Source organism: Microtus oregoni, unplaced genomic scaffold, assembly GCF_018167655.1.
Source record: "Microtus oregoni isolate MIOR12 unplaced genomic scaffold, Mior012 000010F_ref0000083, whole genome shotgun sequence".
NCBI classification, from domain to species: domain Eukaryota; kingdom Metazoa; phylum Chordata; class Mammalia; order Rodentia; family Cricetidae; genus Microtus; species Microtus oregoni.
Window position 1 is genome coordinate 20,565,426 of NW_024543069.1, and position 21,268 is coordinate 20,586,693.

General features: G+C 44.1%; 1 protein-coding gene across 1 annotated transcript in view; it reads left to right on the plus strand.

Moving 5' to 3' along the window:
* The window catches only part of Wwtr1 (WW domain containing transcription regulator 1), a 114,028-nt gene that overhangs the window by 70,124 nt on the left and 22,636 nt on the right, over nucleotides 1–21,268 (plus strand). The window contains exons 3-4 of the mRNA XM_041659205.1: nucleotides 3,598–3,734; nucleotides 19,750–19,952. Coding sequence (XP_041515139.1) covers nucleotides 3,598–3,734; nucleotides 19,750–19,952 — 340 coding nt within the window. The remainder of the gene's footprint in view (nucleotides 1–3,597; nucleotides 3,735–19,749; nucleotides 19,953–21,268) is intronic.

Genomic DNA, 21,268 nt, shown 5'->3' on the forward strand with positions numbered 1-21,268 from the left:
AGATGAGTGGGAAACCTTTTGTTTTGCTTTTGCCTTGTTTTGTTTGAGGCAGGGTCTCTCTGTGTAGCCTTAAATTTAAAGCCTTGGCTGGCCTTGCATTTAAAGAGATCTGCCCGACTCTTCTTGGAATGATGGAATTAAAGGCGTGCACCAGTTCCAAAATTATATATTTGAAGATTCTTTACCCATGCTGTGAGGATTTTAAATTCATTCGAAATGAAGTGCCTGTAATCATTCCTATTTTTTATATTGTTATATTCTGAAAAGAGCTTATATTCTATTAAGGAAGAAATCTGTCCCCAGACTGAGAGGGTGTAAAGGTGTTAGAGGGGAGCATGTAACAATGAGTGTGATTGGCCCTTAAATCCCCCGAAATTTATCTTCCAGGTCATGTACATATTTGCGCATGAATTTCCCTTTGTTCCTTTTTTGTGCCTTCAATGAGTATTTCAGCCTTGGCTGGTTATGAAAACAATTCAGAGTCACTGTTAAAAGTACTTCAATAGGAAAAACACAGCAAAACAAAAAACCAAACAAAAATCCCTACCAGTCAATCCATTACCTGATTATGTCACCATATATGGTTAGTTCCCCCTGTTTTTGTTCCCTTTTCATATTTGAAAATAAGATGGCATGTATTTATAGACTATTTAAAGTATAGGAAAATTGAATATATGAATATATAGATGTGTTGATGTTAACTTCCACAGGAGATTATACTTTAAAAATAGAAGGCCCTTTCTTAAAGTAGCGCTGCTGGCCAGGGAATACAGCCAGGAAGGAGGTGTGGGAGTAGTGGGGAAGTGGGGATTAGTCTAGCTAACTCTCAGTCCTGGCAGGCAGCAGGCTCACACTGAGAAACAGGAGAAAGGAAGTGACTCAGCCATATAGAGGGACCCGAGATGAGGCAGGGCAATGAAAGCATGAACAGCATCCTTTGGGTTTGGGGAGTGGGTGAGGGGACCAAAGCTGAAGGCTCTAAATGGCTTAAACCAGGGGAGAAATTAGTCAAGTCTAACCTGGAGCCACCACCATTAACCAGTAACCAGTACAGTCGCCCCTGAGTTTGCATGTAGGCTGGAGTGGTGTCCAGCCTTTTGACACTGGGACAGAATGTGGTTTACAAAAGTGTTGACGTCTCCACTCAGAGCTCCCTGAGGAGTTTTTTTTTTTTTTTTTTTTTTAAATAAATGAGTAGTTTTGTTATTTGAGGAGAAAGCCACTCATCCTCAACCCCTGCACAGCAGTCTCCCCGATATCAGCTCAGCTTCCCTGTCTCGCACCCAAGCAAGGCTCCTCTTTTATTGCTGTCATGGAAGGCCGTGGAGGGCGCAATCAGCAGAGCTGGGAACAAAGCTCCTTAAAAAGTGATTGGCTGGTTGTAGATTTGGGAGGGCAGGCTGTGGTGGCTACCAGGATACTGTGGGGATCCCAGGACTTCAAGCCCTGGGGTAAGTCCTTGCTGGAGTCAGACCTATCATCCTGGATGCAGCAGAATGTCCGGGTAGGAGGCTCTGCCCTCTTTCCAAAGGAAGGGAAGCTGGAAAGCGTTGTTGACGGTCTTTAGGCATTGGGGTTTAGCCACCGCTTGGCATGACAGCATTGTTACACAGGCCCCACTATGTCCCACCACATTTATGAGCCACCAGCTGCTTGTTTAGAAGTGGGGAGAGTGGGGCTCAGCATCTGGGAATGGAGCATTCCAGTTGCTATGGTAATCTTTAACCTTGGCCCCTCTATGTCTGACATCAGTGACCCATCTCTGTCAACACACCCAGTACACGGGTATATCTCCCTATCAGGGGTAGACTGGGCCCTGATGCGGGTTCTCAGATAGTATCAGTATTTATGATGCTGGTATCTTAGAACACTTCTCAGAGAAGGATTTATGGTACCAGAGCAGAAAGTACTTATCTAAGATAAGCCTTCCTTGAGTGTGTGTGTGTGTGTGAGTGTGAGTGTGAGTGTGTGTGTGTGTGTGAGAGAGAGAGAGAGAGAGAGGGAGAGAGAGAGAGAGAGAGAGAGAGGGTTTTACGTTTGCTGCCTGAGAGCATGTGGTGGTCAGAGGACCACCTCAGGTGTTTTGAGGTTTAGGCTGTTTTATTTTGCTTTACCCCGGGTCTCATGGTTGTTTGCTGCCCTGTAGGCCAATTTAGCCAGATGACAGGCATTGGCCCATCTTTGCTTCCTGTCTTGCCTCCCAGCACTGTGACAATAGACACACAGTACTATGTCAGGCCTTGCATGGGTTCTGGAGCTTTGAGGTCCTCATGTGCTGAGTGCCCCCCCCCCCCCCCCCCCAGCTGTCTTCTTCCTAGTCTGGAAACAGTAGGATTGGCCCCGTAAGAACAGCTGTACTTTCTTTAGTTCTGATTACTTTGCTAAAGGAAATTTACTTCATTTTGGCATCAGCTTCATTTCTGCTCGTTAGTTCCTTACTCTGATGGCTTGTGAAGAAACCCCCCGGGGCTACATGAGTCTCCTCTGCCCAGAGACTGACTTGATTTTATTCAAGCCTTGAAACATTTCACTGCTGCATTTTTTTTTTGAAGATTGAGATGACATCTGCTGGGGTTGACATTCAGTAATCAAACTTCACCCCGGCCCCAACCCTCCCCATGTCCGGCACTTGGCCCTTGGTTTATTATTGTTTATTTACTTTTTAAAAATCATAGTCAACTTGAAACTCTTAGAAGAATGTCCATGTCTTCACTCTTTTAGGCAATGAAAGAGTTCCCATGGTAACACATCCCAGTCTTGGAAGAAGCATTTAACTGGGAGGAAAGAAAAAACAAAACCAAGGAGGGAGAGGGGGGTGGGGGCAGGCGCCAAACTAAAAGCAACTTTACAGAAAGGAAATTTCTAGGCCTAGCATAAATCCAGAGAGATAGCTATTGTAGTTTCTTAACACTGAAGATAAGAACACCTTTGTTATTTGAAATTCAGGTGTGTTTAGCAGCAATCACTTTCCTTTTGCATCTCAGGAAGTGTCTAAGTAGGGCTTGCCAGGAAGAGGCAAACCTGGTTATAAGACCAGAACAAAGGGATAATATTCAGTTTTGAAAAATCATGGTTTGTTGTCTTTAATGGATATAGAAAGATCTGATTATGTTTATAAAGCAAAGTAGGGGCACTGTGTGAATTTACTCATCTTTAAATTACACCCACCCACCCATCCACCCACCCACACCCACCCACACCTACCCGCTAAAGGTTGAGCTTGATGGAGTGGGGCAGGTGCTGAAAAGTAAACCACAATGATCTGTGATGTGGTTTGGGGGCAGAGTATGTGACCAGCTTTTGGGGGACTGCCTTCTAGGGTTATCTGTGAATGTGGAACCAGAGGGGGCCAGGAAGCAGCCGCGGTGTCGGTGCCAATGTGTGTAGGCTCTGTGAGTTAAGTTGTACGCTGCCGTAGCTCAACCAGAATGCACGGCCAAAAGGGCTTGGGTAAAACCAAAACCAGAAGCGGTGTGTCAGCCACTTGTAAGCCGACCCAAGGGGAGGAGCCAGTGTCCCTGGTGTGCTGTTGCTGGTGATGCTGCTGATGACAATACCAATGGTTTAACAAGTCATTCATTGTGTTCCTTCCTTTAGTCACATAGAAAAGATCACCACATGGCAAGACCCTCGGAAGGCGATGAATCAGCCCCTGAATCATGTGAACCTCCACCCTGCCATCACATCCACGTCGGTGCCACAGAGGTCCATGGCAGTGTCCCAGCCGAATCTTGGTAAGCCCCAACCTTTGACTCCCTGCTGAAGGAAGTGTCAGAGTGACCTTGAGGGCAGGAGGCTCCTAGTGTGGTTGAGAAGGCTTTTATTGTAGACACGAGGAGCAGCGTTCTGCCAGAGGCCCCTAGAAGGGGCCGGGAGAGAAGTGAGAGGGGCAGAAAGAGCCAGAGAGGAAGAGAAGAAAAGGCAGGCAGGGAGGAGCCGAGGACCAAGATTCTTTTAAAGTAAGCTTTGATGCGGTTGCTTGCAAGTTTGTATGCATATCTTGTGCATATGTGGTACCTGTGTAGGCCAGAAGAGGGCACCAGAACCCGTGGGATTGAATTGAGGCAGCTGCCTTGTGGTTGCTGGAAACCAAGCCATGGTCTTCTGTGAGACCAGCAAGTACTCTTGTCTGCCCGGAACTCCAGATCCAGAGGAATCTATGCCTCTGGCCTCCTTTGACGTCTGCCCTCGTAGACACTTATTTATACCATACCCACACATATACACACGATCAAACCAAATCCTATTTATGTATGTATGTATCCATCCATCCATCCATCCATCCATCTATCTATCTCTTTTGGTTTTTCGAGACAGGCTTTCTCTGTGGCTTTGGAGTCTTGTCCTGGAACTAGCTCTTGTAGACCAGGCTGGCCCCGAACTCAGAGATCCGCCTGCCTCTGCCTTCCGAGTGCTGGAATAAAAGGCGTGCGCCACCACTGCCTGGCTCCAAACAAAAATTTAAGAAGTACAAATACAAAGAAACCCAGGTGTCTATAGCTGGGGGGTGGGGTGGGTTATTTCTGGTTCTTCCGTTCCATTGTTGTCCATGCCTGGGTTTGTACTTGTTCCTTCCAGTTTTTGTGACTGTGGTCCCATAGTTTAATTTGAGAGCAAGTGTTATGATAGCCCAGCATTGCTCTTTCTGTTTTGGATTCCCTTGGCTCTTCATGGCTCTTCATGCCCCTTTCTACTTCACTGTGGCTTTTGGGTTATTTTTTGTTCGTTTATTTTTCTAGTCCTGTGAAGAATTCAACTGAAATTTTGATGAGGTTGCATTAAACCTTTTAGACCACTTAAGATAATATAGTCATTTTTTTTACAGTATATAATTTTGTCTATCCATAAAGATAAAAAGTCTTTTCCTTATTTTCAATTTCTTTTCTCTTCTTCCTTTTTTCTTTTCTTTTTTTTTCCTGGAGACAGGGTTTCTCTGTAGCTTTGAAACCTGTCCTGGGACTTGCTCTGTAGTCCAGGCTGGCCTTGAACTCACAGAAATCTACCTGTCACTTTTAACTGATTGCTGGAATTAAAGGTGTATACCACCACTGCCCAGCTATTTTCAATTTCTTTAACGTTTTAATGTTTTCATTATAGGGATGATTCACCCTCTTGGTGACATGAATACCTCCTAGGGTGTTAATTTTAAGATTTTTTTAAAATTAACTTGTCAAGTTTACTATTGGTCTACATAAAGGCCACTGATTTTTGTATATTGATTTTATATCCTGCGACCTGTTAACGGTGGTTCATGCCTTTAATCCCAGCATGTGGGAGACAGGGGCAGGTGGCCAGCCTGGTCTACAGAGTGAGTTCCAGAACAGCCAGAGCTATACAGAGAAACCCTGGTTGATTCCTTAGGATCTGTTAAGTACAGGATCTTGCCATCTACAAATACTGATACTTTGACACTGCCTTTTCCTATTTGTATCTATTTTCTTTCCTCCTCTTGTCTTCCTCTGAGTGAGTCTTCAAGTGCTGTTTTCAGCAGGCGAGGGGAGAGCGGCACCATTGTCTCTCTCTCTCTCTCTCTCTCTCTCTTCTCTTTTTTTTTTTTTTTTTGGTTTTTCGAGACAGGGTTTCTCTGGTTTTGGAGCCTGTCCTGGAATTAGCTCTGTAGACGATTGGTGGCTTTTAAGTCTGAATTACCAGACACCTGAGAAAGGAAGATGCTGGAAGGCTTTAGATAAGAAATAAGGGAGTTGGAGAGATGATGGCTTAGTGGTTAAGAGCACTGGCTACTCTTCCCGAGGACCTGGGTTCAATTCCCAGCACCCGCATGGCAGCTCACAACTATCTGCAACTCCAGTTTCAGAGACTCTGACACCATCACACCAATGTACATAAAATAAATTTTAAAAAAGAGACATTTCTAGGCGGGAGCTCTGTGAGTACGGTTGTTTTGGGACTGTTAATATATTAAGGGTCCTCACCTCTGAGCAACACACGGAAGGTGGGAAAAGGGACTAAACATTTGAAAGTTGATCACCCCCACCCATAACACAAATCAGATAAAATTTCATGTTTGAAGTAGGCTGTTGACTTTAATTATTATTAATATCCTTTCCTTTTTTCTTTTTTAGTGAAGCAGTTATATGAAAGTGACATATAGCTATCATCCTAGCAACTGGGAGGCAGAAGGAGGCAGATCTCTTTTGAGTTCAATTCCAGGCCAGTCAGGACTACACAGAGACACCCAGCCCCCCCCCCCCCCAATATTTTTATGGTAGGAAGGAAAAAATATAGATGTTGTTCTTAATTCCTGTTTGTCTGAAGGGGTAAAGACGGTTACGCGAGGAAAAGACACAGACACGCGGCGGTCCCACGTGGGTGCACTTTTAATGGAGGAGGGACAACAAACAGGTGGGGAGGGGCATGCAAACACAGTAGGGAAGGCGGGAAGAAAAGGGACGAACTCATGATGGTCCTTGCTTTTAACGGGGAATGCAAAGGCTTCTGGGAAATGTGTTCCGCGCTTGTGTGCGCTGGAGTCCAGAGGGATGCTGGGAGTTGTGGTCTCGCAAGGGAACAACAATAGATCCAAAGAAATTATGCTTATATTAAGTAGTGTTATAGTGTATAGAGCAATGGGAATGGGGAAAATGGAGCCTGCTCCCATGCTCAGTCCTTTGCTAGGGTGTGGGCCTGGGTGAGGGGATCCTGGGGGACTCTTTTGTGTAGTAGGTAATGTGAGGTCATAACTGAGCTTCTTGTGTTAGGCTTTATTGTTGTTGTTGACTCGGTAATTTAACTTCTGAGGCTGCACAGTGGCGCTAATAAGTGGATCCTCATGGTGGAGTGGACCTGAGGTATTAGATAGTTCTGAGCAGCAAGTGTACCAGGAAATGCACTGTTGTAGCCATTCTTGTGACCTAGAGAGCTACGTTTTCCTGGTCCCTGCACCCTCACAGGGGGAGCCTCTGCAGGACTCTAGTAGACGAAAGCTTATGTTGTTCTTCCTTCAGGGGTCCCCAACCCAGCATACAGTTTTGTTTTTGATTTGATTTTTTTTTTGTTTGTTTGTTTTGCTTTGGGTTTTGTTTTCAAACAGGGTCTCACTATGTAGCTAAGGCTTGCCTGGAACTCACTGTGTAACCCAGCTGGCTTCAAATTCTCCATCCTCCTGCTTCCACACCTAAGCCTTCTGAGCGCTGAGATTACAAGAATATACCACCATGCTGGTTGCAGCTGGTTATGGCAGCCTTTGTCAGCGAGGCACTTTTGTTGGTAAATTGTGCTTTTACCGGTTGTACCAAGAAACAAAGCTCGCCCGAGCCCCGTCGTTGTCAGGCCATGGCAGAGAAATTCAGGGATGGCATTCGCGCTGTGAGCTGCAGCTGGGGAAAATTTCCCCTTCTGCACATTGTGACATTTCTCAGACATAAATACTAAAATCATTCAACAATGTGAAAGTATTTCTTTGTTACAAAGAGACTGTGACGTGCAGTTCTTTTGTCCCAATCCCAGCAGGCCTGAGGCTCTGAGATGTAGGGCTGGCCTGGGAGCATTTGCCGTTCTCAGTGCTTTGAAAGCAGTCACAGCCAGTTATGACTTCTAGGCAGTGGTCTTCCAAGCAGCAACAGTGACCCAGGATGCTTCTTTGGGAACAAGGAGAATACTTAATTCTGAAGATTTGTTTTAACAACTACTACAAAGGAAGCGAGTAGTGATCATCCTAGGCCACACTGATCTTAGAGTCTAGTCAAGAATTGGTTTGGAACCAGTAGAAAATTCCTGATTTTACCTGCACTTTACTCAACTTCCTTCTCAACACCCCATCTTCTTTCCCACCAGAAAAATCTCAAAATATCAAGTGGTTTTCTTAAACAACAACAACAACAACAAAAGCCAAACTTTTCACTCAATAAAAGAAAAATAACCTACTTGGAGAGAAAACACAAAAATCAAAAGTCCTAACCATAAAGGAAATTAACATTTTAAAAATACATAGTTGAATGAGTTTGTTCTTCAAATAGTAAATGCCTCTGTTGGGAGTTTTGAGAAGAATTTGATAGTTTAAATTCTGTCTGTCACCTGTCTTCCTTGGCAACATCCCCTGCTGAGGAGGATTTTAGTCACACGAATTTGGAGCCTTACCTCCTTCCCATCCTTCCACCCCCGCACCAATATAATTCTGGGATGGATATTCAGGCACTTGCTCCAGATTGGGTAGTGTTGAATGATGCTTGGACTCTCCTCTTTGATCTCAGCTTTGGATCTTTGGTGATACTGTCTCTTCCTGTGTGTGATCTTCATACCCCGCAACCACCCCAAAACTGGTATCAACTGATTGATTTTTTTTTCCTTTCTAGAAGTCTAAAATTTATTCCCTGGGTGTTTTGCAGTTGGTGGTGGTCAGGGACAGCTGTTCTTCCGTGCTTTGTCTGAACAGTTTTCCATGATGAAGTCAGCAAAATAATACCATATGAAAGGCCTGGAAAACAAAAGCCTTGGTTGGTACTCCTCCTTATTTAAGAACTAAAGAGAGAAAGCTCTCTTCAAAAAAAAAAAAAAAAGGCCGCAACAAAAATAAGGCCTTAGATATTTGAGTCAGTGAGATTTAAGAAGGCCTGCCTTCAGGAAATAATAGCTATTTGGCCACTACAGCTAATGCTGCTCAACAATAGCAAAGAGAATAAAGAGCTACTATAATTTTGCTATTCAAAACCATTCTGTGTTTTCTTAACGTATTTGTCTTGCCTTGGCTCAGTGGAACAGACGCTAGTCTCAAAGCTGGATCCCTGGAGCCCGTATGGTAGAGGAGAGAACCAGTGCTTGGAGATGTCCTTTGACATCTCCGTGTGTCCCTTAGACACATAAACATACAGTGATTTAATGTGTGCGAGACAGGGTTTTTTTCAGTGTAGCTCTGCCTGCCCTAGAATTCACTCTGTAGACCAGGCTGGCCCTGAATCACAGAGACCCACCTGCCTCTGCCATCTCTCCTTGCCCTCCATGTAATTTTGATAAATAAGAAGCCACATGTTTATAATATTAAGTTATAAATGAACTTGGGCATGTTTCTTTAGCTTATAAATCACTGTATCATGTGTATGGACTGCACAGTAATCCTTGCACGAATTATTTAACTAGTGAGGTCATTAGTTTTTCAATCGATTAATTAATATGTTTTTTTTTCCCCTTTTTAGAGTGGTGGAGATTGTACACAGGTCTAGGCAAACATTCTAACATCAAGCCAGATCCTAGTCTATTTACTGATGTCTTGAGGCAGGGTTTCACTTTGTCGCCTCTCACATTGTCAGTCCTCCCAGTAGTTGGGATTAAAGTTTCGGGCTGCTCTGCCCCATTTTTATAGTTTCTTTAAACAATCTCCTGTTGATAGACATAAAGGTTCATTCTACTTTTCACCATTATAAACGTTGTTGTAATAAATATTCTAGTGCATTTTGGGCCCCCTTTACTCTATTTTGTTCCCCAGTTTCTTTGGATGTTGTTTGGGTGTAAAACCATAAACATTGTATTTATAATATAGCTTTGACATGGTTTGGTCATACTCAGTTATGAGTATTGTTTGAAGACCGACCATGGTGAAGGGAGATTTGGTTGGAATACTGCATTCTCATTTATTTTCTCTCTGATCTATTTTATTTTATATATGTATGAGTGCCTCGCTCACCCATTATGTCTTGTACACTGTGTGCACGCTTGGTTCCCATGGAGCTCAGAAAGGGCTCTGGATCTCCTAGAACTGGAGTTATGTTTGGTTGTGAGCCGCCGTGTAAGTTCTGTAAACTCAGGTCTTCTGTAAGACCAAGTGCTTTTTACCACTGAAGCACCTCTCCAGGCCCTGGGCTATTGGTCTTTTAATAAAACCATTTCTAATAGCTGTAGGAGTATGTTTTCTCCAGGCCCCTAGCTCTCTCTCTGGCTCTGTTTCTCAACCTGGTTGTCAACCTGGTTGTCCAGATGTGTCCTACCTACATCTTCATGTTTGTTTCTATACGTCCCTGTTTCCTTCCTATTTATTCCTAGGCTTCCTATATCCATGTGCATTCTCCCCTTATATCCAGACTCTTTCTACCTGTATATCTAGATGTTTTCATCTAAGCCACAATGGAAATCTCAGTGGGAGTTAGTTTGCTTTCCAGCACAGGCCATATATTTCATTCCATATTATTTTCGTCCTTTCTCCTTTCAGTATTATATTTCTCAGACAGTGGAGGAGAGCGAGTTGTGAGTTTTGAACTTTGCCAAGACTTAAATATTTGCAGAGCTGGAAAGAATAAAGTTGGAAAAGAAAGAGAAAAGAAAGGGAAGCCGGCTTAGTTTCACTTAGCTGTTCCAAACATCCTCCTCAAGATATCAAGAAAAACAGTTGTGCAGTGTGTCTTCCATTGTCAATGCTAATTAGAGCATGTTCCGTTCTGAAGGCCTGTGGATGCTGCTCCTACCCACATCACGTCATTTTTGTTGTGTTTCTGTTGCTGCTGCCTGGCCGCAAGAGTTAGGGATGTTCCCAAATGTCTCTCTTCTTAGATCCCCAGCGTGCACCATTGAATACTTGCCCTCTTTTTGGAGCAAGTCTTCTCCTAAACACACAGTACATTTCTTGCAATCTAAGGAAAATTTTGAGGCCTAAATTATATGGCTAACAAAATGGCTTTGGCTAAGTCATCCCTCACTCCACGTGTTCACAGTTTGGTCTCTTCTCCATCTCCCACTTGGCCTCCCTTTTGAGGTGTTTATTTTCTCCCTGTCCTAAGGCCACAGTAGCTCAGTGTTACCGTTCTGAGCTTGGAAAAGGAAAGGCTTTCATGTCAGGGCTCCACCGTTGACCAGGAAAATTCATGGTGCCCCAGATTCCTCCTAAAAAAACTTATAATTTCCCGACCTGGGTGTCCTGTCCTCAGAGGATTTCTTCAGGAAGAAGCTGGTTGTGAAATCTGTCTCTTGCCTTACTAAGCGGCTTTTACTATTATTTAAGTCACAGTTGGGTTGGGAGCTGGGAGGAGCAGCGAATATAACACACACACGCATACACACACACGCACACGCACACACATTAGCACGATGCACTACATTTCACATCCAGGGTTCTGTTCTTCCTCACGAACTGAAGTTGCTTAACAAAACCCATTGTTTAATAGGGATGTCCTCAAAGCCCAAGAATTTAATGGAAACCATTGCCCAAGTACAGATACAGTTTCTCTGTACCCTACCAGGCAAAAACTATTATAAGCCTCTGCAGAGTTTGGGGAATGGTCACGTAGATTTTATTTAGGAAGAAGAAAAATCTGAATTTATTTTTGAAATAATCTTGAAGTTCAGAAAAGTTTTAAGTCTAGTACAAGGAATTGCTGTATCTATCCTTTGTGACTTTTACTTTTGTTAGCTGTTGGTACTTTGCTTGTCAGCGCCGCTTGGTTTGATTATCTGTGTATATGCATTCCTTCCTTTTTCCCCTTCCTCCCTCTCTCCTCTCTCTCTCTCCCTCACTTGATTTTTTGAGGCAAGGTCTCATCTGGCTATGTTCAAACTAGTGGCCGTCTCAGCCCCCCTAGTGTTTGGAATATATTACCACCACACATCACTGCAACTAAGTTTTGTTTCTGTGGCTGAGGATGAAGCCCAGGGCCTGGAACATTCTATAGTTATTCTACCACTGTGCTGCACCTCTAGACCCTTTCCTTAATTATTGAAGGCAAAGCTGGAGACATCGTGATCTCTACCCCTAAATATTTGTGGAGCTTGAGATTGTGTTTTCTGAGCACAGCACAGGCATCACAACCAGGGAAATTTAGCACCGATACGGCTCTGTATCTAACGGAACATGTGTTGCATTTAGTCTATCCCCCCTCCCTAGCTCTTTTCTTTCTTGGTCCCGGGGAATCAAACCCAGGCCCTGAGTCATTCTGTCCAAATGCTTTACCATCGAGCTGTATCCCCAGTTTGTCCTTAAATTCTTTTAACTCGGAGTGACTCCCCAATTCTAGTTTTTCTGGATCTTGACTATTTGGTTAATTACTCGGTAGTGAGTCTTTAAATTTCGATTAGTCTCATGCCTCCTATGACTTAGATTTTGGTTATATTTGTTTTGCAGGAATACCACAGAAATGAGATTTGTTCTTGTTATCATGTCCTCAAGAGGCCCCCAGTGTTGATATGCTACAGGACGGGGGATATTCATTTTGATCATCAGTTGAAGGGACTGGGGGTGCAGAGTTGCTGGGTCACTGGCTGCTTCAATTCTCCATAAGCTATGAGGAAAGCGTTTCTATCATCAGTCAATGAAGTGTGCTCGAAGACCCAGAGACTCCCTTGCAATGGATGCTCATCCAATGATAATCTCAATGTGGTTCATTTCAGCTTCACGGGTGTTATTTACCCGACAAACAATACTTCTGTGTGACTGTCTACATAGTTTAATTTTAGCCTATTGAAACCAGAAATGTCACCAGACTTTGCTTATTTTCCCGCCCTATTTTTACATGTAACCTCAGGACTTTAGTTACTATCATTTTGAGTGTTTCTGCATGCATATCTTAATTCATTCTTAAACATGAGTCTGGATATTTTCCTGCTATTTTCATTTCCCATAGCATGTGAGCTTTGGGCATATTTCATGAGTTCATTTAGCAAATATGCCTCCTCCATTCATCAGGACATTTGAGAAATAGTATATATATATATATCTTGATGTGGCCTTTTAAATGTAATGACTTCCTGTGCAGCTTTCAGGATATTTGTTTCTTAATTAAACTATGCTAATTGTCTTAGTCACTGTTCTATTGCTGAGAAGAGACACTTTGACCAAGGCAACTCTTAGAAAAGAAAGCATTTAGTTGGGGGCATGCTTACAGTTTCAGAAATGAGTTCGTTATCACCATGGCAGGAAGATTGGCAGGCATGGTTCTGGAGAGAAGTAGCCGAGAACTTTCCATCTTAGTCTGCAGGTAGGCAGAGAGAGAGAGAGAGAGAGAGAGAGAGAGAGAGAGAGAGAGAGAGAGAGAGAGGGAGGGAGATTGGGCCTGACGTGGGCTTTTGAAACCCCAAAGCCCACCCCCAGTGACACACTTCCTCCAACAAGGCCACATCTCCTAATCCTAATTCTTCTTAACAGTTCCACTCTCTGGTGACTAAGCATACAAATATATCAATCAGCCTATGGGGCCAGTCTTACTCAAAACACAAATTCTCTTAAAAAATAAAATCTGATATTTCCATACATTTATTTCTTCCTCTTTTATAATATGTATCATTCAAAAGAATAAAAATTAAATTGAGCTAAATGGAATCCATGACTGCAAAAGGGACAGTGAACCAAACCAATAAAGCTCAAGGGGAGAACGAATACCCGAGCCCCAGAGCGCCCGTGAGAGTGTGGACCACAAAGATCCCGGGCTCTGCGGGACAGTCTCTGTTAGGAAGTCAGGTCATTCACGAGGGAGAGACCCACGTAATATTGAGGATAAATAAGCTTTTTTTTCTGGGGATAAAGCACCAGGCAGTGATTCCTCAACGTTGTCTGGACACTGTCTAGAGGAACTTCAACAAGCAGGGATAGTGGGAGTTCTCAAGAGGTTTTCTACAACCTTCCAGACAGGCATGCGGGCCTGACCTCGGAACCATGGAGGTTCCGGAACCTTAGAACCTTAGAAAATTGGGAGCCACAGTTGTTCTGTTGGACATTTTGTGTGGTTTCTGTTATGAACACAACCTTGTTTTTGGCACGCCATTCCCGGTAAAATGCAGAGCTCCGGGCCTTTGTTTTGTTTTACTTGGGGCCAGATTTGGCTGTGTATTAAAAGCTGCTTTGTCCCTCCCATTCCTGGCAAAACCATGTTACATTTCTCTCCAGCTATGATCCTGAATCTCCTCACGGGGCCAAGAGAGGCAGTTGAGAGACATTAATTCTGACCTTCTGCAACTTCACAGTGGATACCTTAATTTCTCCATATCTGGATTTTTTTTTTCTCCAGAATTTTATATTTGGTCACAGCAGGTGAACCACTTGGCAGTTTTCTGCCTGAAGGAGATTCCTATGCCTCTGGAATTGAGGCTAGCATGGCGCCTTCCATAGGCTCTGGGCCACACAGAACCGTCTGCTGCCCCTTGCCCTCTGCTTTGGAACACAGGGACTGCTCTTTTTGCACACGTACTTTAAGGACATAGGTCTGGAATATTCTCCCCTTAAAAGTATCTTTATTAAATCTTTGAGAACCTCATAAATGGATTTTGATCATATTTTCCACTATCGTCTTCCTTTAACTCCCCCAAATTCACCTCTACCCATCTCCTTATCTCCCTCAATTTTGTATCTATTTCTTTGGTTTAATTTAATAACCCATCAAGTCCAGTTTGTGTGTTCATGTATTCCTCTGTGGGGCCGTCCAGTGGATCATCCGTCTACCAGGAGCTACATCCTTAAACAAAACGGGCTGTCTCTCCCCTCCCGGAAGCCATCAACTACCGGTAGCTCCTAAGTTCGAGTGGGAACTCAGGAACCCCTTCCACTCCATGCCAGCCTGATATCTGGCTTGTGCAGGCAGCTCCAGCGGCTCCGAGTTCCTGAGTGCACATCCTGTCACGTGAGGCGCATGCTGTTGGCTGGTGTCCTCCCTGGCCTCTCACATCCCCTCTTGGACTGTTTGTTGTCCCTGAATCAAAGGATAGATACCATTTACTTGCTGTTTGTGTGTCTGCCCTCTAGACTATAGTCTCCTGAGGGGAAGGGATCCAGCGGTCTTTTCCATTGCTGAGCTGGAAACAAAACCAAACCATAGACTACCGGAATGATGAAAGGATCGGGGTAGCTTAAGATCCCCAAGTCACCACTCTTCGTATCGATCCCTTTTATTTCCAAGGCAGTTGACTTTTTCTAGACATCCTCTTAAGAGCTAAGTACAGCCTTCTGTGAAATACACACATCCTCTAAGCCACAGGGTTGAGCAGCTTTTTCCATCTTGATACCTTGCGTTGAATTATAGTTTACTAATCCTGTGTCTGGTCCCCCATCCCGCTCCACTGTGGTTCTAAATTGAAAAACACCCATGTCCCATTGCTATCTTTGCTAAGGCCTCATCTTAATGTTTGTGATTTCTGGCAGAGTCAATAATTTCCAGGGTTTGGTTGTTACCTGAACCCCGTTCATAAACTGGACCACCTCATCAGTCTTGGTGTCTCTGGTGTGACCTCTTTAAATAATAAGGGTATTTACTAGAATAAATAATATCCCAAAAGGAGATTAAACTCAGCACACTGGCTGCATCTTTTTTTCTCCTTGTGGGTGCCCGTTTTTTGCTCTTCAGCTGGGCTGCAATGACTTACACCTGGAATCATTTGCAAACTTATTCGGCAAAGCTAGCGACTACAACGTGACCATAAACTTTCTCAGTTAACGAAAAGAAATGATAAAAATCAGAGTTTCTGGTTCCTGATGGGATAGAGGTCTGCTGGCTCTCTGAAGGTGGTAGAACAATGTTTTCTCTGACAGTGCCCAGCCGTGGAAACAATTTAAAATCAGAAAGATGGCTTGTGGGGGGCAGCCCAGTAAAAGCTCTTAGTTTCTACTGTCCCCGTTAGACACTGTTTGCTCAATGCGGTGTTTGTAGCTGAGCTTCCTGACACACCAGTTTGGATAAATCTTGAGATATTCCAGCAATTAGATGGAATTAGGGTTGCACATTCTAATACCGCTTTAGGTGAACACACACACTCACAAAGAAGAATTGAGAAATTAACATGACAGGAAAATGTGCGGGTTGCTCCCCTCCCCTCCACACATGCCCACGCTCACATCTTCCTGGATGTGTTACAATGATGAGACCCAGTGTCTAGATCCTATAGTCAGATCTTTTGACAGTTAATAACTTATATACCCAGAGAGCGTGCTCACTAGGAGAACATAAAAGCCAGCGAGCATTTGTCTTCGTCCTGAACAGAGTAGATGTGCCCAGTTACTTGTGCACTGGTCTATGGACAAGATTACTGCCTAAATGGCCAGGCGGGATTACAAGCAGGAAAGTGATTTCTTGATACTAAAATTCCAAGGGTGCCTGGGAAGTAAATGCAGGTTGGGTTGCAAGCCCTTCTACTAGAAGGAACTGGAACCTTTGGAGAGTTGCAAGCCTGTGTCATCGGCCTTTGGAGCACCTGCAAATGGTTTGAAGGCTTGAACAGATAGATAATCAAGGAAAGTTTAGCCGTGTATATATTGTCCCGGAGCTCCGTGCTTATCAACTGAGCCAGTTGAGAATTTTCTTTATAGTATTCTTATCCAGAATTAGAAGAAAGGCTTCAGTGTGAAATTGGCATGGAGAAACTTCTTGGCTTAAAACTTACAGAGTTTTAGAGCCTAGCACTGGAAGTAAGTAAAAAGCTGCCCCCCTCCCAACCCCATTTACTTATTTATTTTTTTCTGACCTTGTTGAACGGCTAATACCGTTTCTGGGAAATAAGAGAAACAAGAGGCTCCTTGTTGGCAGAAGCCAAGAGACACACAGGAAGGCAAGCGATGCGTCTGCAGTCACTGGATCATGACGAGTCAAGGCTGCCCTGTGGCTGGGTTTTCTTTCCTCCTCTGTGGACATGTGTTTCCCATCAGACAGGGCTGCGTGACACCTGGGGTTGGCCGGTTCCCGAGTTAAACCATGCATAGCACATAAACCGAGTTTGGGGAAAGGCCTGCAGCTGCACGCAGACCTGTTTCCTGCTGGAATATTTTGCAGACTTGGTGCGCTGGGTCCGTATGGAAGTCAGAAACGACCTACACCTGTATGGCTTGGCATGACTCCTTGGAGTTCCGTATCATTACATGGCCAGAAGGCCTAGTATTAGAGCTGCAACGTGAATCATGAAATACAATCTTTCAAAAGTATGTCTGCTTTTGCTTTTTTTGCTTTTTTGGTTTTTTTTTTTTTTTGGTATTATTATTCCAGAACAAAGTGTTGTAATGTTTGCGTGTATAAAATTAGATCACGCAAATAGGGCACCATCAAAATGTGATTAAGTTTTTTTCCCCCCAAATGAGTCTGCAAGATACTTCTTTATGAGGTAGGACAAAGGAAACCAGCTATCCTATTCAAGTTAGCGTACCAGTTATTTCGGACTTATGGGTTTGGAAGGGTAGAAATAGAGAAACCTTCGGCTCCAAAAATCAGTGAATTGATAGAAATCATCCATTTTAAAGCATGTACAAAGGCCAACGCTAGAACCCTAAGGCGTGCGTGCAGTAGCTAAAGCGTGTATGGTCTCTGGACTCTTAAGTGTGATGTGAAGTTTTAACATGGTGGTTGGGAAATGCCTATAGGGGTGAAAGTGATCCCAAGAGAATTCAGAGAACAGAGTTCTTCTGCTGCTCTGTTGACAGCAGCCCAGGCTCCTGGCAAACTGCGGACTGATCCCTCGACAAAGGGCACCCTGGCTTCAAGCTAGATAGGGGCTCCTGGGAAAGAACCTTTCACTAAACATTTGAGAAGCATTGGTCTAACTGGACTAAGACCCCATCACACAGAGTAAATAAAATATATGCCCTCTACCAAGACCGGGTGTTGTGGTCTACACTGAATGCCATCCTGGATTGCTGGCCTCAGTCTTAAATATCAACAGGGTGTGACAGTTGGTTCTCTAAGAATTCTGTCATTAAGAGGGAGCCCCGGGGCTGCTGAGAGTCACAGGCCTAGCATCACAAGCCATTACATCTGGTAGAGACGTTGCCTGAATTAACCCTGTGTCCCAGGAAACCCCTCACTTCTAGGGAAGGCAGGATGACTGGTCAGACCCTCAGTTTCAACGTTTGTAAAGAGGAGAAAGAATAGGATTGTGGGTAAAGTTTTCCATCTAGATGATTCCACAACTCGTCAACATTTTGTGTGTGGAGACTCTGGATAGATCGACTTTTATGTTCTGTAGCCCCTGTCCTGTTTTCTTGTTTCTTTTGTTTTTGTTTTCTTTCAGACTGTCTTGCAGTATTCTAGGTGGTCTCGAACTCTACCTTGGCATAGGTCATTCTCCTGCCTCAGCCTATCCCCCATCAAGACTTAGATATTTTGTTTTGCTTTGTTCTTCTGTGACTTTGTGTCTTGCTCAGCAGCTGCTAGACAGACAGACAGCCGCCAGACACATGAAATTTATTTGTTCAACATCATTGGCTGCTGCTTCCCTTCTCTGGCTTTGCCTTAGAAGCAACTTGTTAGACTTCAAAGAGCTAAGCACATAGTAGGAGCTTAATAATTGCTGGTTCGTGTTTAGTCCTGTTCATAATTCAGTGCTTTGCCAAGATATTTACTAAGTTGTAGTTGACCAGCATTTTTTAGTTTTTCCTACTCAGGAGGGAGAGTCCTGCAAGATAGATGTGTTTGTGCTTTTATGTTGCTCTCCGAAAGGGAAAGGGGACCCTTGAGTGTATCCAAGACAGAAATCCAGCAGTAAAATATGTTCTTCTAGTCCAACGGTCCACAGTCTTGACTGACAACATAACACACCTGGAAACAACTCCTTTGTCTCTGTTGACTTTCATGGACGATGTTATAGACTTGCCCTTTCCTGTGTCTGTCTGTCTGTCTATTAATTATACTCACTAAAGAAATTGTAGTTTTATAAAAAATTTGCTCTTACAGGTGTTTACTCTTTCGGGAGATGTCTGTGGAAGTGAAGGTAGAGCTGTTGTTTCCTTGCACTGAATTTAGATTTGACCATTTAGGCTGAACATCCATGATTATTAACTGTAGAGTCTGGAAGAGCCTGGGTTTCTCCTGTAAGAGTGAACATCTGTAGGAACAGATGCAGATGTCTCCTGTAAGGGTGAACAAGACGCTGGGGATGGAACCCAGGGCCTCCTGCATGGTCAGCAAGTGCTCTGTTCACTGAGCTACACTTCCAGTCCCAGGAGTTACTCCTTATTAACAAAGTGTGACTAGGCCCTCTTATGATGGAGGCCTGGTTTTCCCCATTGTTCTCAGTTCACTCATGTATCCTGAGTGTTCGTGTCTACCCCCTGGTTATTGAGCATTGGTGGCAGCCTTCTGTGATGCTGCTGTGCAGATATTCAGGGTGTCTGAGAACATTCACGCACTCCCAGGTGTCCTGGAGAAAAATCTCTTTTAAGCTGTGACAGTCTCTGTAGGACTTATTTTTACCATTTTGTTTTATGTTATGGTTAGTATATATCCGAGAATGGGGCTTGTGAGAGATGGCTCAGTGGGTAAGGGTATTTGCCTAACTACCAGAGTGCAACTCTGGGACCCACGTGGTGGAAACAGAGAACCAGCTGTGACCTATGCATGTATGCTGTGGCTTGCGCATACCAATATGCACCCCCCCCCCCAAATAAATAAGTGTAATAAAAATGTATCTTAGGCATAGGAAATGTGAAATAATTTTTTTGTTTGTTTGGTTTTGGTTTTGGTTTTTTGAGATAAGGTTTCTCTGTGAAACAGTCCTGGCTGTTCCGGAACTCACTCTGTAGACCAGACTTGCCTTGAACTCACAGAGATCTTCCTGCCTCTCTCTGCCTCCTGAGTGCTGGGGTTGAAGGTATGCACTACCACTGCCTGGCTGAAATAAAATTTTTAGCAGCACAGAAAGCTAAGACTAGATGAGTTGGTTGTGTGGCTAATACTTGTAACTTTGTGAATAGAACTAAGGGCATAATTTTAAAATAGTAATGAGTAATAGTAAAGTGATCGGAAGGAATTCAGAATCTATACTCCAAAGCACAAAGCCTTCTGATCCTTCTATGTAAGGGATCCTAGGCCTTGGTCATTGATCTGTGTGTTCTTCCCCCTATAGTGATGAATCACCAACACCAGCAACAAGTGGTGCCCAGTAACCTGAGTCCACAGAACCACCCAACCCCGAACCCACCCACGGGGCTCATGAGCGTGCCCAATGCGCTGACCACTCAGCAGCAGCAGCAGCAGAAACTGCGACTCCAGAGGATCCAGATGGAGAGAGAGAGGATCAGGATGCGTCAAGAGGAGCTCCTGAGGCAGGTATGGTCTTCCGTGGTACCCTGTGGAGGCCCTGTGGCCTTGGGTGGCTGTGTGCCTTCAGGATGAGGTCAAAGCCTCCTGTTCAGTTTCTTCTCTCAACTGTCTCTTCCTGAACTATCTTCAGGGCTAAACTTAGGAGTTCAAGGACATGTGTTTTGGCATGGCTGCCTTTGCTTTCACTGATAATGTTTATGAGGAGAGAAAGGAAAAATTGAGAAAGAACATGCTCCAATTAGCTATTACTCTGTAACAAATTATCCTCCAAACCCAGGGATTTGAAAGAGTCATTTAATTTAATTGCAGTTTTGTAGGTCAAGAATTTAGAAAGGACTTCTGTTGTCCTTGAGGCCACTCAGTGGTAGTCATCTGGCAGGTGGTTTGCAAGGTTAGGGACCATGTAAGCTCATGGCCAGGATTGCTGGCAGGTTGAGCTTAGTTGGGATTACATGAAGCAGTCTTAAGTATACCAGGACAGATAGCAGCAATCCTCCAGGAGAGAACATTGGAAGTCATGGGGGTTAGAAGCTGCCAGTGTCTTAGGGGCTGGCTCTAGAAATGGTGTCAGCTTTGTCTCCTTTCTCTTAAGGAGATAGCAGAGAGGCATTCCATAAAACATGTCCTCTGTGGCCAACCATCTTGTTCTCCTGTAGAGCATAAAAAAGGATGAAGACAGAGCAGAATGGAAAGGAAACTGGTTTGGATATGGATTTAGTCAGAATGTTCTACAGAGCTGCATGGGTATCAGACTTTTGTTTTAGGACTATGTCTTGTGTAGTAATAAAGGGACGGCGGGGCTGCGTCCCCAAAACCCCAGCCGCCTGCTCGGCTAGCTTATGCCCGAAATAACAGCACACAAACTGTATTCATTTAATCACTGCTTGGCCCATTCTCTTCTAGGCTAATTCACATATTAATTTAGCCCATTTCTAATCATCTGTGTATGGCACCCCAAGGTGCGCTTACCAGGAAGATTCTAGCCTATGTCCATCCTGGGTCGGAGCTTCATCCCGGGAGCGGGGCATGGCGTCTCTCTCAGGCGTCTGCTCCCGAGAGCAGAGATGTCGAGACTCTGAGCTCACTTCCTCTTCCTCCCAGCATTTTGTTCTGTTTACTCCTCCCACCTATCCTCTAACCAATAAAATGGGCCAAGGCAGTTCCTTTATTAGCCAATGACCTTCCTCCATCAGTCTTGTTATAGCTGGGCATAGTTAGCACAAGCCTTTAATCCCAGCACTTGAGAGAGAAGTAGGTGGATCCATGTGAGTACAAAGGCCAGCCTGGCCTGCAAAGCCAGAGATCCTGCATCAAAAGAAAAA